Source organism: Silurus meridionalis, chromosome 15 (genome assembly GCF_014805685.1).
Source record: "Silurus meridionalis isolate SWU-2019-XX chromosome 15, ASM1480568v1, whole genome shotgun sequence".
Taxonomy (NCBI): domain Eukaryota; kingdom Metazoa; phylum Chordata; class Actinopteri; order Siluriformes; family Siluridae; genus Silurus; species Silurus meridionalis.
Genome location: NC_060898.1, coordinates 13866009 through 13884505, shown reverse-complemented (window position 1 = coordinate 13884505; position 18497 = coordinate 13866009). Strand labels below are relative to the sequence as shown.

General features: G+C 38.0%; 1 protein-coding gene across 1 annotated transcript; it reads right to left on the bottom strand.

The window, feature by feature from the left end:
* Positions 1–742: 742 nt before the first annotated feature.
* On the bottom strand, positions 743–18251 carry tmem38b (transmembrane protein 38B). The gene is made up of 6 exons (XM_046867082.1): positions 17957–18251; positions 8942–9098; positions 6588–6772; positions 6247–6334; positions 5948–6065; positions 743–1379 (listed from the first exon to the last, which is right to left on the bottom strand). The coding sequence occupies exons 1-6, from the start codon at positions 18078–18080 to the stop codon at positions 1140–1142; spliced, it is 912 nt and encodes a 303-aa protein (XP_046723038.1). The 5' UTR covers positions 18081–18251; the 3' UTR covers positions 743–1139.
* Positions 18252–18497: the final 246 nt, after the last annotated feature.

The following is an 18497-nucleotide window of genomic DNA, read 5'->3' as shown; positions in this document are numbered from 1 at the left end:
TAATGTCATCTTTCTTCCTTTCTTTCTTTCTCTCTCTCTCTCTCTCTCTCTCTCTTAACTCGCGCGCACTTTATGATTACTAAAAGTCTTATATATGTTGCCATTTGTTATATACAAATGATTTAATGCTCGTCTCAGTGGCGCTTATATGTGTGAGAGACAACGACAGTTCTGAATGGTCAGCGTGTGTGTGTGTGTGTGTGTGTGTGTGCGTGCGTGCGTGCGCGCGCGCGAGAGAGAGTGTGGGTGCGTGCGTGCACGCGCTCTTTGTGTCTATTTTGACGGCCGTTGTGTCACTCTGTGCGTTTGGCTCATACCATTCCTCTGGGAGGGGGGTTAAACCACTGAGGATAAAACAACTCCCTCTAGTGGACAAAACACACACACACACACACACACACACACACACGCGATTTCTCATGGAACGATACAAATCTACTGTAGAGTCCTTATTGACAATACAACAATGTTTTGGGGTTAGATTGGGGAGTTTTTATAATAATTTATTATTTAAACTATTTGATTGATAGTTTTACAGAAAAGCAGCTCTATTCTTTAATAAATAGATTCAAAACGAGGAAGAAATTATAATTTCATCCACATAGTTTTAACCTTGTGAAAATTAGAATATGAATCAGTTATTATAGTGACAATTTTTTAAAGTTTTTTACACTGCTGTATTTGATGAATGACTGGTCTATGGGTGAAATTGTGTGAAACAAAAATGCACAATAGCACACAATTGTAATAAAATTTGCAGTATATTTTCAGTTAAATTAACTCAGGAATGCAGTTGAGCAGACAGAGCATTTCACATCTGCATAATCATACAATATACATATCAAATATAATTGTGAAAATATATTTGGTTTATAAAATTATACTAGAAATATTTACAGTTCAACAGCAAATATACAGATAAAAGTTCTGGAAATAATTCATAAATTTTTTTTGTCTAATATATTCAGAAGTAATGTGATATGAAAGTTCGAGCAAAACCTTGAAATAAAAATAATTCTACTGCTACATGAAGGAATAAATTCATTTTCTCCATTTTTACCCACATGCAAAAGTGGAAGTATTTGATAGAAAAGATCACAGTTGTGCGGAGAGAAAAAAAAAAAAAAGAAGCTAAAGATTTATTCAGTTTTTTTCTTGTCCTTCTCGGAGACCTTACATTCTTCTTGTGGAAGTGGTGAGCCATTTTTGACACACGAAGTGCTTTTGGCCTCTGAGCTGGAGCAAGAAGAAGTGATGTGGGAGTGGGTCTGATTGGTCAGAGGAGAGCAGGTCAAAGGTCGTGCAAACAGCACCTCATACAGTGTAGATTCAATCCAAATGAGCAGAGAGAAAGAGGAACCCAGTAGCATCATCCTTGTCTGTAACACAAAGAAATTATTACTATTATTATTATTATTATCACCATATAGCAGAAGCTGTAAAACCCAGCCATTATGGTTGCACAAGCCAGTGCACTCTTAGTGCCAATCCCAAGCCCGGATAAATGGGGAGTGTTGCGTTAGGAAGGGTATCCAGCGTAAAACGTGCCAAATCAAATATGTGGATCATGAACCAGAATTTCACTACGGATCGGTCGAGGCCCGGGTTAGCAACGACCGCCACAGGTATCGTTAGCCAAAAGGGTACCGGAGAGATGAGAAAAGTAGGCAGGAGTACAGGAGGTTGCAGCAATAGGTTAAGAGGGATGTGGCGAAAGCCAAGGAAAAGGCATATGAGGAGCTGAATGAAAAGTTGGACACTAAGGAAGGAGAAAAGAGTTTAAACCGATTGGCCAGGCAGAGGGACCAAGGTGGGAAGGATGTGCTGCAAGTTAGAGCAATAAAGGGCGGAGATGGAAATGTGTTGACTAGTGAGGAGAGTGTGTTGAGAAGATGGAGGAAGTATTTTGAGCAGCTGATGAACGAAGAAAATGAGAGAGAGAGAGAAGGTTGGATGGTGTGGAGATGGTGAAATAGGAAGTGGATAGGATTAGTAAGGAGGAAGTGAGAGCAGCAGGTGCAGGACATGTACGTGCAAGACATGTACGAGGACCGTGTAACAGCAGTAAAGTGGGCAGTAGGAACGACAGACTGGTTCAAGGTGGAGGTTGGACTGCATCAAGAATCAGCTCTGAGCCCTTTCCTGTTTGCAGTGGTGATGGACAGGTTGACGGACGAAGTCAGACAGGAGTCTCCATGGACTATGAGGTTTGCGGATGATATTATGATTTGTGAGAGTAGTGAGCAGGTTGAGAAGAGCCTGGAGAGGTGGAGGTACACGCTGGAGAGAAGGGGAATAAAAGTCAGTAGGAGTAAGACAGAGTACATGTGTGTGAATGAGAGGGAGGGCAGTGGAGTGGTGCGGTTGCAGGGAGAAGGGGTGGAGAAGGTGGAGGAGTTCAGGTACCTGGGGTCAACAGTGCAAAGTAATGGACAATGTGTTAGAGAAGTAAAAGACAGGAGGTGGAGCTGGAGGTGGCAGAGCTGAAGATGTTGAGGTTTTTGTTGGGAGTGACGACGATGGACAGGATTAGAAATGAGTTTATAAGAGGGACAGCGCATGTAGGACGTTTTGGAGACAAAGTGAGAGAGGCCCGATTGAGATGGTTTGGACATGTGCAGAGAAGGGACATGGGGCATATCGGTAGGAAAGAGGAAAAGAGGAAGACCAAAGAGGAGGGTTATGGATGTGGTGAGGGAAGACATGCAGGTAGCTTGTTTGAAAGAGGCAGATGTAGCGGACAGGGTGATCCGCTGTGGTGACCCCTAATGGGAGCAGCCAGAAGAAGAAGAAGAGCAGAAGCTGTAAAGTAAATAAATAAATAAATATTCTGCATTTTATTACATACTGAATGTATTGCACAGGTAATGTATAGAAGGAGTAGTAAAAGTGTGTAATTGGTTTCTAGAGGTTGTGTAAAGGTACGAAGAAAACATGAAACGTGTAAAGATGCAGAGAATATGTGTACGGGTGTGTAGAATGTTTTGAAAAGAAAGTAGATGTAATAGTGTAGTAAATTTGCAGGTTTAGAAAGTGTGTAAATGAATAAAAATGGTGAGTATATGTGTGAAAAATTTGTGTGTAAAAATGTTGAAGTCATGTAGAAGTAGCTGTCAGTGTGTACTTGTGTACATTAGTGTAAAGGTGCCTAAAAGGTGTGTAAAGGTGTACAGCTGGTGTGTAAAGGTTAGAATGTGTATAGAAATGGTGTAAAGGTGTGTAAGGATGTGTAAAAGGAGTGTTGAAGGTGTGTATGATTTTTAGAATGTGTGTACACGTGTGAATTTGAGTAAAGGTGTAAAAGTGTGAACATTTGTGCAGAAGGTGTGTTTCAAAAGGTGTGTAAAGGTACATAGAAGTGTAAAGGTGTGCAGAATTTGTGTAAACATGTATAGAATTTGTGCATACGTGTGTAAAAGGTGTATAGATGTTGTATGGGGTATGGGGAAGGTGTGTAGATGGGAGAAGAGGACGCACAGGTCACAGGTTTCGCGGCTAACAGTGAGACGATAGTGTATAAATAGCAGGAGCGAGGAGAGAAAGGTGAGCTAACAGCATCTTGAGTGTGCAGGATGAACAGAAGTGATGCAATTAAAGGAAATGATGAGGCAAAAGACAAGTGAAAACGGAAAGAGCGATGCTGCTACAGCACCCGATCAGATGGGATGAAGAGGAATAAAATACGAGACGGCAGGTCATTAGCGGATCATCATCCTGCAGTTAATGACGCAATCAGGTTTAATAACAATCATGTAGCACAATGAAGAGAAAACCTGCCATGAACATCTACACAACTGTACAGGGACCAGCATCTACACAACTGTACAGGGACCAGCATCTACACAACTGTACAGGGACCAACATCTACACAACTGAACAGTAACCGACATCTACACAACTGTACAGGGACCAGCATCTACACAACTGTACAGGGACCAACATCTACACAACTGTACAGGGACCAACATCTACACAACTGTACAGGGACCAACATCTACACAACTGAACAGTAACCGACATCTACACAACTGTACAGGGACCAGCATCTACACAACTGTACAGGGACCAACATCTACACAACTGTACAGGGACCAACATCTACACAACTGTGCAGGGACCAGCATCTACACAACTGTACAGGGACCAGCATCTACACAACTGTACAGGGACCAGCATCTACACAGCTGTACAGGGACCCACACCTACACAACTGTACAGGGACCCACATCTACACAACTGAACAGTAACCGACATCTACACAACTGTACAGGGACCGACATCTACACAACTGTACAGGGACCGACATCTACACAACTGTACAGGGACCAACATCTACACAACTGTACAGGGACGAATAAAAACGAATAAATAAATAAATAAAAACCAACATCTACACAACTCAACAGTAACCAACATCTACACAACTGTACGGGGACCGACATCAACACAACTGTACAGGGACCAGCATTTACACAACTCAACAGGGACCAGCATCTACACAGCTGTACAGGGACAACATCTACACAGCTGTACAGGGACCGACAGCTACACAACTGTACAGGGACGAATAAAAACAAACAAACAAACAAACAAACAAATAAATAAATAAAACAAACATCTACACAACTCAACAGTAACCGACATCTGCACAACTGTACAGGGACCAACATTTACACAACTCAACAGGGGCCGACATTTACACAGATGTACAGGGACCAACATCTACACAACTGAACAGGGACCAACATCTACACAACTGAACAGGGACGAATAAAAACGAATAAATAAATAAATAAAAATGAACATCTACACAACTCAACAGTAACCAACATCTACACAACTGAACAGGCACCAGCATCAACACAACTGAACAGGGACCAACATCTATACAACTGTACAGGGACGAATAAAAACGAATAAATAAATAAATAAATAAATAAAAACGAACATCTACACAACTGAACAGGGACCAGCATCTACACAACTGAACAGGGACCAGCATCTACACAACTGAACAGGGACCAACATCTACACAACTGAACAGGGACCAGCATCCACACAACTGAACAGGGACCAGCATCCACACAACTGAGCATGGACCAACATTTATACAACTGAGCATGGACCAACATTTATACAACTGACCAGGGACCAACATCTATACAACTGAACCGGGACCAACATCTACACAACTGAGCATGGACCAACATCTACACAACTGAACAGGGACCAACATCTACACAACTGAGCATGGACCAACATCTACACAACTGAGCATGGACCAACATCTACACAACTGAGCATGGACCAACATCTACACAACTAAGCATGGACCAACATCTACACAACTGAACAGGGACCAACATCTACACAACTGAACCGGGACCAACATCTACACAACTGACCAGGGACCAACATCTATACAACTGAACCGGGACCAACATCTACACAACTGAACAGGGACCAACATCTACACAACTGAGCATGGACCAACATCTACACAACTGAGCATGGACCAACATCTACACAACTGAGCATGGACCAACATCTACACAACTGAGCATGGACCAACATCTACACAACTGAACAGGGACCAACATCTACACAACTGAACAGGGACCAACATCTACACAACTGTACATTTACCAAAATGGAAAATGGGAAAGAATATGTCAAGTGTGACTCTGCAGACTCTCCACAAAAATTTAGTGACTGGGTTTAAGGCAATTAATCAGACTAGCAGACTTCTGTATCCGGTAGCTTCAAATTTATGAAGAAAATGTTCATCTTATAGGCAGTTAGTTTAGTTTAAAAGTTTAAGAAGTTTAAGAGTTGTAGTGTCTGTATGGAAAAGTGTGTGTGTGTGTGTGTGTGTGTGTGTGTGTGTGTGTGCGCGCGCTACATAATGTGCAGGGTACAGGTTGTAAATGAGAGTTAATGATGTCACCTTGTTGATGACAATGAAGGTGGTGTAAAGAAGCATCAGCTGCGGCCTGTTCATGGGGAGGTACTGACACTGCTGCAGAGAGAACAGTACTGAGCCAATCAGAGTCACCTTTGTGGGGCTGTAACACACATAGATGCACACAGGTCACAGAGTTGTATATAGGCCAAAGCATAAAGGAAAAATGAGCTTTCAGGTCAATAATAAAGACAGATTGAGGCGACCCGTCCAGCAGGTAATATCACACGTTTACAACATGTTTATTTCTCATTACAGAGGGTTCCGGAAGGTCTATAACTCACTATGTCATCTTCAACAGCTCGTTGGTTTCAGGTTTCCAAATACCTCGAACTAGCTGCTCAAAATTACTCATCAAGCCTCCACCTGCACCTACAGAGAGAGAGAGAGAGAGAGAGAGAGAGAGAGAGAGAGCATCTTTGTTCATTTTCTCATCATTTCAGGGAGCACAGAGATTAAAAATGAAAAAAATTAATTGCATCAAATGGTCTGAAATAGATCCATAATTCCTGGTGTCTACAAACATCATAATACAGTATGACAGTTTGATAGCATGGAGTAAAAAGGATGTGGTTTCAGACAGCTTGTGTTCTTCAACATTTTCTGTCTTGTCTGTGTGTCTTACCTTTGGTCCAGCCCACAGCGATCATAACAAACAGGCTGTCTTTATACTTCTTGCTTGCCTGTGTAACTCCGCCCAAAACCTTCCATGTACGTGTCACTTCCTTCATAGCTGTGAGGACTAATCGGATGGGCAGAATGGTGGCGCAGGAGTATACCATATCCTGAGGACAATAAAACACCACGTACCTAGAGACACATAAGGACAGAGACTCAAAGACTTTAGGCTGTGATAGGACAAAAAAAAAGCAATCAGTAACTGTAGATAGAAGTAAGTGTTCAATGTGAAACTTTTTGGGTTTTTGTTCACACTACATTTAATAAAAGAATAGTCTTGTTAATGCTTTCTCTTGCAAACATCAAATGACTGTCAATCCGTACATTCCAGCCAGGACTAATGCTCTCTGGTCTGGTTCCAAGGTGAAGATTGTTTCCCACACAGCCTCAGTGTAGAGTGTGGGTGAGTGAGCCGGGACACAAGAGAGTAAAATCAGCATGTTCTTTATCAGCACAAGCAGTTTCCTACATTTTGTATGATCGTCAGCTCAGTGACAAAATCTAATACAGTCTGCTATATACAGTGCATTTGGAATCAAACCCCTTCATTTCTGCACTGAAGGTTCCCAAGAGCAAAACGGCCTTAACATTACAATTATTATAAAGGCTGCAATGTAGCAAAATGTAACAATAATAAAATAAATAAGTGAATAGGTCTTAATACTGTCCAAATGATTTGTAGCATTTGGACAGTATTAAGCATTTGGACACTTCAGCACTTTTTGCAAGCAAATAATGAATTAATACTCAATTAATTTCCATATTTGGTGTGCAGTGAATTAGCGTCATGTGAGATTGTGAACAGGGGAAAAAAACATGAGTTTTTCGATTCAAAAGCACGCACGCGCATGCTCGCGCGCTCGCACGCGCACGCACGCGCGTGCACTAGGCAGCAGCATGGCTAATTGCTTAATTGGCCATCTCTGTCTCAGAGTCCTGAAAGTGGTCAATTAATCATCCATTAGCGTAATTTGCGCCGCATTATCGTAAACGCTCATGCAAAATGTGTGTGCGCACGTGTGTGTAATTATTTTTCATATAAAAGCAGAAAAAAAAATCTCTGCATCTCTACTGAAATAATGAAATGTAAAAAAAAAAAAAAAAAAAAAAAAGCATTTGAATAGTCTAATGACGTACACATTTTCTTCCTATTCAAAAGAAAGATTCTAGACTTCAAATGTGACACATGACAAGTTAAATACCTGCTTTTTTTTACTATACAAGACCCACAATGAATAAGAAATAATAATAGGTTTGACTCTGATGCAGGTAAAATCTTGTTTTTTTTTTTTCATTTTCAGCTTTTATCTTTTGTGAAGTGATAATGATTCACTTTGCTAATTAGTCTCGTAATGTATGATAAAAACCTTTAAAAGCCCATTTAAGATCTCTGCTTTGAATAAAGGTCATGATGTCAAAAGTAATAACGAAAAGGGGAAAATAGTTTTAAACATAATAATGCTGCTGAATATCCTGTTTACACATTTTTTTATTTATTATTGACTTGGAAAAGACTTTTAGGTGATGTTTAACGCTCTCTCACTCCACCAGGGGGCAGTACAACACAATATCGTCTCTATCATCGCTTTCACGATGCACACACACACACACACACACACACACACGCATGCTAGATCTACAGTTAAAGACGGCGAATGAATGAAGGTAGTAATGAAGACATATGTTTGACAAGTATGCTGAAATAAGTAAAGCAGTTAGGTAAAACATATCTTAGAAGAAATTTAATATTAATGAAACACACACACACACACACGCGTATTACACACACTGTATTACCCAAATGGGGTCTAACAAATATAAAATATTTAATTACATTTTTCCATTTATTTAATTTTTTTAAACAATTTTTTAAGCAAATTTAATCAATTACTAAATGGAAATCAATATAATAAAAGTGTATTGCATTAATTAGATTTCTTCTAATTTTAATAAAATATTAAAAAATATTATTGTATATATTATTTAAGGCATTTTATTTAAAACTGTTTATTATTAGTATTATGTTTAATTTATAAATTGAGCTAATAAAATTTTACCCCTTAATTTAATAAGAATTTGTGATATTACAGCAGTGTTTCATTATACGCAATGAAATTGGTGTGCTGCGGGTGCTGCTGTTTCTCAATCAATTTTCTGTTTCTAAATGTTTTGTTTGCTGATTGTCTTAATATGCAACATACTGGAGTTTTATTTGGGTTCAGCCGTGAAATGTAATAGTACAGAGAAGGTATGGTTGGGTCAGGTCAAAGGGCATGCAGATCTCTATACTGGTGTACTGACCACATTAATGAGGCGAGCAGGATGTTGGTGCTGTTGGCCAGCGGTTCAACCGGTGCTTCAGCCATGATGACCCCAGAGAGAACAGCTCCTCCAAAACAGTGCAGCATTGCACTGAACCAACAGGCTAACGGACTGCGCCGGGACACTTCCAACGCTCCTGTAAACAACAAACAATAAACAATATCAGACTGAAGCTACATACAAACTGACTCAAATCCTGTCTCAGGTTCCTAACAACACAAACGTCTCCTGTAATCATCTCAGACAGCAGCTTTCCATTTTGGATACCAACACAACTTGACAGACTTGTATTACTAGTGAGTGTCTTTATGCTCATAGCACCAGTACAAGACAAAACTCAGACGTCAAAACACGTCTCAGACGATCCACAGGGTGTTTTTGGCAAACATGATAAGCCTATTTTTATTTTTTATTTTTGCAACTCTCTAAATGCATAGATAATATTTTTGTGAATGCTGAATAAATCTGAGGTCTGCAGTCATCAATACCCTGTTGGAGGAATTTTTGTAAGCTGGGAAGCTTGTGGTAAATTTCCCCCCTCTTCCAAGTTCTCTCTGTTAGGAGATAATCGTTCTTACTGTGGATCGCTGGAATCCATGAGCATTAGAAATGGCTTTGTAACCTTCTACAGACAGATATTTTAGCATTTTTTTCTAATCAGTTTAAAAGCATTGATCAAGTCTATTTGGTAATTGGTTAATTGAGGAGGCAGTTACTTCGTTTTTTTACACAGGGCAAGTTTTAGTACTGGATTAAATTAGCCTAAAAAATAATATAAGAACTACAATATTTGGTGTATCGTTTGTTTAACTGAGTTTTTGTCATCATGTTTTTAAACTTGATTTGATCACAGGTCAGGCAATTGTTCAGGATGTACAAACTTCTCAGCGGAACTGTATACAAACCTCCAAAGTTACATGACGTACTTCTTTTAAAGTGTTTTGTATTAGTCTTAGATTATGGGGACAGTTTACTATACAAGTCCCTGTGAATCTGTTACTATAAAAAATTATAACGTACTACTACGAGCACAGATTACCGTGTGTGTTAGTAAATTGACAGCTCGTATAGAGCACTTTTCAGAATCAGAATCCAGAATTTAACATCACTGTGGAATAAAACTCACTCCACAGCACAAAGCAGAAAGCCATTACCTTTTTTAAGTGGATCATTTCCATGTAACGTTTTTTTATCGGGTGCTTAATTCCACTAATATGATTCCAGTAATCCCAATAATGCACTGTTTAATTTTTAATGAATGGCACAATATGCAATTTAACAGTTTGTATTTACAATTTATGTTGTGACAGGTACATTTAGTTCATGTACACATTTAATATAGAAACTATTATTCCCTCATCTGTCTGTCAAGAAAAGAAAAAAGAAAATAATTTCACAGCTGTGCTCAGATTTGCTGTTCAGACTCAGTGTTCGGATTCCACTATGTGTATAGAAACACACAGCTGCTTCTGCTCTCCTCTAATCTCTTAATAATAGGATTAGAATATTATGTTTCCTATTAGAGAGATTAAAAAAGAACAAAAGCCGCTATTACTGATCTAAACACTCACACAAGTGGCATGTTAAAAACCCTGCCTGCAGTTTTATGAGAAACAAACACCCCTCACTAAACACTGTTCATTATAATTCTAGAATAAACACACACATGCCATGTCACACAAACAGGCTTGTGAATCTGAATGGAAGTGTCTTTCTTTTTATTTGTTTCAGACAATCAGCTTTGAGGTTATACAGTCAGGTGACTACATTTCGCACAGTAAATCTCTTTACTTTAATATACACATCAATTCTGCTTTTACTGAACATTATTGAAAAGTGAGTATTTAAAGTGATGCTTTTTTTGCAGTTAACTGAGTAAAAGAGAAGCTTTTATTATATATTTTATTTTATTATATATTATATTCTCACTTATGCTTCTGAGTGTAAAGCTGGAAACTAATCAGGTGAAATTCTAGTTTCATCTCAAACACTCTGTATTATAACTAGAAGAAAGACAGGTGGACAAAACTTACTGCTCTGACCCTGACCTTCTCTGAAACAATGTTATTGTACTGTGGCACTGTATTTTTAGCTCAGAATAAAGCACTGGTATGTGGTTACTGTTCTCCTCTTTCATCCTGTTTTATGTTTCTACCTCTCTCTGCTCCCTTGTTTCTTTCTCACCCTAAACAATCGCTTCCTAACAGTACAACATTTTTATATATGCACATGCACAAATGTACCACTTGGGAAATATGCAAATTGGATTGTGTTTTTTGTTTTGGTTAAACTTTCTTTCGGCTTCTCCCGTTAGGGGTCGCCACAGTGGACCACCCGCATGAATGATTTGGCACGTTTTTACGCTGGATGCCCTTACTAACATAACCCTCCCCATTTATCCGGGCTTGGGACCGGCACTAAAGCTTGTGCAACCCTAATAGCTGGGATTGGTTCCCTGACCAGGGATCGAACCCGGGCCGCAGCGGTGAGAGCGCCGCATCATAACCACTTTTGTTTTAGTTAGTAAAAACAAATTGTCTATACGTGTTTTTTTTTTTACGTTACTGCGCAATGACTTTTTTCCAGCTAAAATGTCGTTTTATAGAATTGTGCAATGCATTCAGAACAGTCTGTTTTCAGTTTTTTATTTCTCTAAATCTGTTTTTATTAACTAATGTATTATGTGGATTTGATAAAAAATTATAAAAGTGATATATTTCCATCTATTTATCCATTTTTTTGTGTGTCTGGTGTGTTATTATACTAATAATTTAGACAGATTCGTTCTGTGTATAAAACCACAGCCACAGCAGAGGAGCACTAAAAGCTCATATCCGTCTTTTTCCCCCTGAGGAAACAATCTGTCCTGTTCTCTCGGAACATCCTGACTATATTTGGTGTTAAACTCCAGCTCATGCTTTTAATGGAAAAGTGGGTGAGTGTGTTTCCATTAACTTCCAACTTTGACAAACACTCACACACTCACACACACATATAATTAATGGTTTGTTTACAGAAATACTCTCTTTACAAAATGTCAAAAACATTACACACGAAATAGCCTCTAAATGTTTATAGGACAATTCATGTCGATTTTCTTTTCAGGTTTTACCTGCTGATAGCACACGGCTTCTCTGTCTTATTCTTACGTTTCTTTTTATTTGGGTTCAATGAATTATTATTTGGAAAAGCATTTATAACTGTACACTCATAACTATATAACTGGACTGAACCAAAACAAAACTTGACAAATCTGATAGAGAACAAGAGAAAATAACATGGTAATATAACTTTTCCATGTGTTATTCTTACATTTCTAAATGAAACTGAAAAATGTTCGATTCTAATTTTGGCAACTAATCAATTAGAATGTAAAGATTTTCCAGGACATAATAAAAGTAAATGAGGTAGGGAAGTGGGGTCATGGAGCCTGGACACTTTGATGCATCTACCCTGAGACTGTCCAAATTTTCTGGGCTGTGGAACTTGATGTTCTGTTCACTAGGATTCACTTTCTGCAAAGATCCAGTTCTTTTACTGTTAAATCCCGTTTTCCAATTTCCTGTGAAAATTTCCAGAAAGCTTGGCTATTTATTCATAAGTGCTGCAAAGAAGCTATTAGTTCGATGCTGGAAACATCCTCATGACCTCTCTACCAAACACGGCCTACATTCTTTATTGCCGAAATCCGTCATCTGCACTGACCATTCACCTTAAACCTGTCACTTTGTGAAATCTTTGAATATAGTCATTTATTTTATTCATTTGTTTATTTATTAATTTTAAATAAATAATAAATAATAATAAATGTTTAATTTATTTGTTATTAATCCTAATTCCTAATGTATTCCTGAATCCTGTGGGATAGTGGCTGTTAAAATGTTTTATTTTTATTAGGGATGCACCGAAATGAAAATTCTTGGCCGAAACCGAAAACCGAAAAAGGAGGAAAGCAAGGCCGAAACACCGAAAGAAAATTATGCCAATTATTATTAGCATTGCATTAATGGCTATGACTGTGTACTAACCTTACTAAAATCAAGGCATTTCAATTGCATAAATTAATATTAAAGTTTCAAAGAATTAATCAATTACAAATTATGAAAATATTTATTTATAGCACATTGCAACAATGGACAGGATAAAATAAATTAAAATTTAGTCTTAAATGCACTCATGTGTACATTAAATAATAATGTGCAGGCCCTCTGTCCTGCTGAAAGGTTGTACAATTAAATATGTTCTTTCATAAAAACAAAGTGCATTCAGAACAAGTGCAACTGCTTAAAGATACAACAATACAACACTTTCACTGGGAAACTTCCTGCCTTTTCAAAAACGTCCACCACAGACGGAGTGCGCATGCTCTTAGGGGTTTTGCATTTCTGTGCGTTTGCGTTCCTCTGATATTCAGTATAGCGGTCGGGATGTTTGGATTTCATATTAAACCCGACGTGGAGAAAGTTTTTGCAGACGAAATTTTGGCATTACATGTTTTGCAGATCGCTATCTGTGGGTCTTTCTCAGATATACTGAAACACGTCCACACCGCAGACATGTTGTTTTAGACAGGCACGTGCGGGCCGCGGTTTCTGTTTGCGTCACCACAACAAACTGTTTCGGGTGTGTTTTTTCGGTGATCAAAATCTTTCGGCCGAAAACCGAAAATGCACTTTTGGGCCATTTTCGGCCGAAAATTTTCGGTGGCCGAATATTCGGTGCATCCCTATTTTTAATATACATATATATAAAAAAATTAAAAAAAAAAAATTATATATACATACATATATATATATATATATATATATATATATATATATATATATATATATATATATATATATATATAAATATATTTTATTTTTTTTGTTTGCTTGTTTGTTTGTTTGTTTTGGTTTTTGTTGTGATCATTTTAAATCCCAGCACTATTAAACTGAGCAAGGCCCTTAACCCCTCACCTGCTCAGCTGTATAAATGAGATCATTGTAAGTCGCTCTGGTTAAAAGTGTCTGTCAAAATGCCATAAATGTAAATTAAGCTTTCCAAATGAAGTTATTAAATTCTAACCACATACATACAATTTTATATATCCACAGGTTTGTCCTATTTGTAATGTTCGTGTAACAGGTCTTGTTATTTTAGCTCATATATCATTTTTTTTTATTTGTTTTGCTACTAACAACACTATACACTGGTTTATTTGTTAGTATTAAACTTTTCTAACTAAAACTTATAACTAGATCACACACGGAAGCATATTATTTGTGTACATTTTGTATGTAAGTCCACTGAATCTTTATGGAAAGCTTACCATATTTTTCGGACTATAAGCCGCTACTTTTTTCCCACGTTTTGAACCCCGCGGCTTAAACACCGAAGCGGCTAATTTATGAATTTTTCCTGGGTTTTTTCCCTGTTTCACAAACCTCAAGCCAAACTGAACCCTATAACATTAGGCCAATGAAATTTCCGAACGGAAACGAAAAAACACACCTCACCTATGTTCTGAGCTGCACGGCATCGTGAGAAAAAAATGCTCCTAAAGGAAGCGCAACATATTTCACCCGTTACACCGTGTGTAACGTGTCTTTCGTTAAAGCCTGTGTAAAGTACATTAGTGTAGACACCTGCGGCTTATAGACAGGTGCGGCTTATTTATGTTAAAAGTAAAAATATTTGTAAAATTATATATATATATATATAATATATATATATGCGGCTTATATATGGGTGCGCTTTATAGTCCGGAAATTACGGTGTTTGTTTTTTACAAAGTTAGTAAAACTTGATAGAAGAAGCTTTCCAGGACTGACAATTTCTTTACTACAGGCATTCACTCACCACTGCAGCTGTTTATTCTTACTATTTTTGCTGTCGGAGCAAAAATCCCCTTACTATTTGACCATACTGTGTCTAAAACTGCAGACACATTACTTAATATTTTTAAAAATCAGCACCCTCGTAACCATGTAGTACACAATATCGGCCCGTCTCCTGCAGTCCTGTTCCTACAGCGTAATCACAGCTATAGTGATAATGAGTATGATGGCACGACTGTAAGTGTTATATTGCTTAAATAACAATAAAACAAAAAAAAGGAAGTTCCATCAAAGAAAAAAAAAGAAGTTCAATCTGTCAAGAATTTCCTCATTTTAGAATGATCAAGGGTGAAAAAATGATCAATATTTACAGAACCAGGATCAGCTCTGTGTCCACAACGTATCTGTAGATTGATTAATTCCATCTCAGGACTGTTCTCATATCAGTGTGAAACCTCTGCTAATATGATGGGAGTTGATAGCGTGGTGCAGTGCGAGATGTGATGAGGTCACCTCAGTGACCTCATCACATCTCGCACTGCACCACGCTGTCTGAGATCCTCCAGCACTGCTTGATTGGTACCACCTTCTCTCAGAATGAGAGGTAAGTACAATTCAAGGCTCTTCTCTGTTCTGGCACCGAGGTGGTGGAATGAACTTCCCCTAGATGTCCGTACAGCAGAGTCCCTGATTATCTTTAAGCGATGACTGAAAACCTACCTCTTCCTAAAATACCTACATTAGCACTTTCCAAGTTTGTAGAATTCAAGTTATAGTTATATTGAGTTTGTAATCTTGCGTACCAGTGTAGATTTATTCATTACTAGAGATTTAAAGCACGTTTGTACGTCGCTCTGGATAAGGGCGTCTGCTAAATGCCGCAAATGTAAATGTAAATGTAAATGATATTAGTGTGTGATATTCGCTGCTGTTTGCGAAACTCTAGGAAGGATAAAATACTACGTTTGAACTGTGAATGTGTTCTGGAAACACACACACATTTTACAATGCAAATTTCATGGAAATGTTGATGGTCATCTGAGAACACCAATGGAGGGTGTGTGTGTGTGTGTGTGTGTGTGTGTGTGTGTGTGTGTGTGTGTGTGTGTGTGAGATTGTAAATTTCTGACAAAATCATTTTTAGTCCAAACCTAAACAAAGTGTATTAATAAACAACAAAATGACATCATTTATTACTTGCATTTTTAACTCGATTATTACATACACTCTTGATTTGTATCCTGAATGCCTACAAAGAATAAGGAATACTGTCTCTTAGTGCACATCACTGTCCAGCAGTGAGTCTTTACTCTTATCATTTATTTGGGACGAGCAGATAATCAACAACGTATCCCAAAAAGACCCCCTGTGGTACAGATACAGTTTATGAACATTATTAAAAGACATACAATTTATATTATTATTATACATTATTATTATTATAATATTATGTCTAATTATTGAAGCATAAGAGCTTTTCTTATAGAGTTTTAGCTAACGGAACTCATTCGGTCAACATTCAGACTTGTTTTGGTGTTATTGAAGTTTGGGTTTGATTTATTTGATTTATTCAAACGACCATTTTTTGCACTCTAGTAACTATTAAAGCTCCATATTTAATATAATAACATTGAAATTTGAGTGAGAATGAGTTTTTTCCTTTCTTTTCAATCACCTCTTACACTTCACAGACCCCAATTGGAGAAAAACTGTTCCTATTTTCTCTCTTCAAATGAAAAAAATAAGAAAAAATTTCAAAGTAAGCACAGAGCGATAGGAAATGAGTGAGAAACAGAGATAGAGAGAAAGCAAAGAGTGTAATATAATGCCTGAACTGTACAATACAGTTTATACAATTCATCACTGCACAGGATGATTAATGAAGTGATACCGAGAGAGAGAGAGAGAGAGAGAGAGAGAGAGAGAGAGAGAGAGAGAGAGAGAGAGAGAGAGAGAGAGAAAAGAGACTGGTGTGACAAGAGTCAGCATTTAACACTTTCTGTTGTTGGTTCAAAACTGTTGAAGTTGTTCGGCCTGGCAATACAAATACATATTTATATACGCAACACTAAATCAGGTAGATTTTTCATGAAAATCATGAAGAGCATATTTATATATATTTATGCACCCAGCATAATTAAATAATTGCATACTAATATACTGAATTTATACTGAATAGGGAAGCTGTATCAGAAAATGGCTCATTGTTGTAGTGCACTAATTGGTTTTTAGAAAGCATACACACACACACACACACACACACACACACACACACACACACATTCTTTAAGCAGTTAATCAGAAGGTTGTCTGTTCGAAACCCCCCTGTGTCACACAGCTAGGTCCAGAAACAAAACCCCCATCTTTTTCACCTACCAGGACGAATGAAAGTATCTACAGAAAGAGCAACCAAAAGCGTGGAAGTATAATGTGGGACTCAATTCAGGTGCCAGACTGCAAAATATCAGTAAAACGCCCAGAGTCAAAGGAAATCAGATCTATAAAATACATAAGGAGATCAGATTCGACATCAGATCTGGCAGTGTAATATAAACACTGGAGATGGGTAATCTGTTGTATTTGAAGAAGGAGACAAATCTGATTTTACTTACTACCACACATCATCATCATCATCATCATCAAATATTACCATGATTGTGAACTATTTTGCGGTGGGTTGAAATATCTGTAGCTTTTTAAGCTCGGTCAGTGGATCTTTTTTTTGCTACTACTGATATCATAAATTTAATGAAAAACCATTTTACTTGATTTTTTTTATGCATTAGGGATTATTTTTTAATATTTAATGCAAAGCAAAGCAAAGAAGACTGATGTGTAAATGATTAATAATGAACATCTGGACACAGGATGAAACATACCGCTGTTATTACATCAGGGTGGAGGTAAAAATAATAGATTGTTGTTCTATGTTAATTTTATATATAATATAAAGCTTTGGTTTGAGAGTAGATCCTCCAGGTTGTGGTTACTGAGTCTGTACAACTCTGTAAACAGGAATCAGGCGCGTGCAAAGAAGTCAAATAAAGTGAAGTGTAAAGTTCATCCTGGGCTCAGGTTACAGGAGTAACTCAATCCCAGTCTACAGCTCGGGGTGAGGATTTAATGGTCAGTGTCCTGTGTGTGGATAAAGAGACATTTTATACATTGTTCTTACCTGGTTGTTCCCGTAAAGACATCACTGACACGATATAATGTGCAACTTCGAAATACGGAAACATGTTCATCCTGGACAGAGCTACAGCCAGCTCGTTTACATTCAGCAGCCTGAACAAATCCATTTTTCTTCTCGGGGTTTCTCTCTTTCCTTCTCTTTTAGCACATTAGACTGTTAGAAATTGAACTCCAGGTGTTTGCAGGTGAGCATCGGATGAGAGCTGCTGGTCAGTCAGTCAGTCAGCAGCAGCAGCAGCTGGGGAATGCTAGCACAGCGGCTAACAGCTGATTTCGATGGAACTCGTATGGGCGTGGCCAACGGCTCGATGACGCGTCAGAGAATGTCCGCCATATTGGAAAACGTCTACTAGTCCGCCATATTGGAAAGGGCTGTTGGATTAAACGTCCATAGGGAATTATTTCGGTTGTTGATGGAAAAGTATATAAATCAGAAGGAGTTGCATTGTGTGTTTGTGGATTTAGAGAAAGCGTACAACAGGGTGCTGAGAGAGGAGTTGTGGTATTGTATGAGGAAGTCAGGT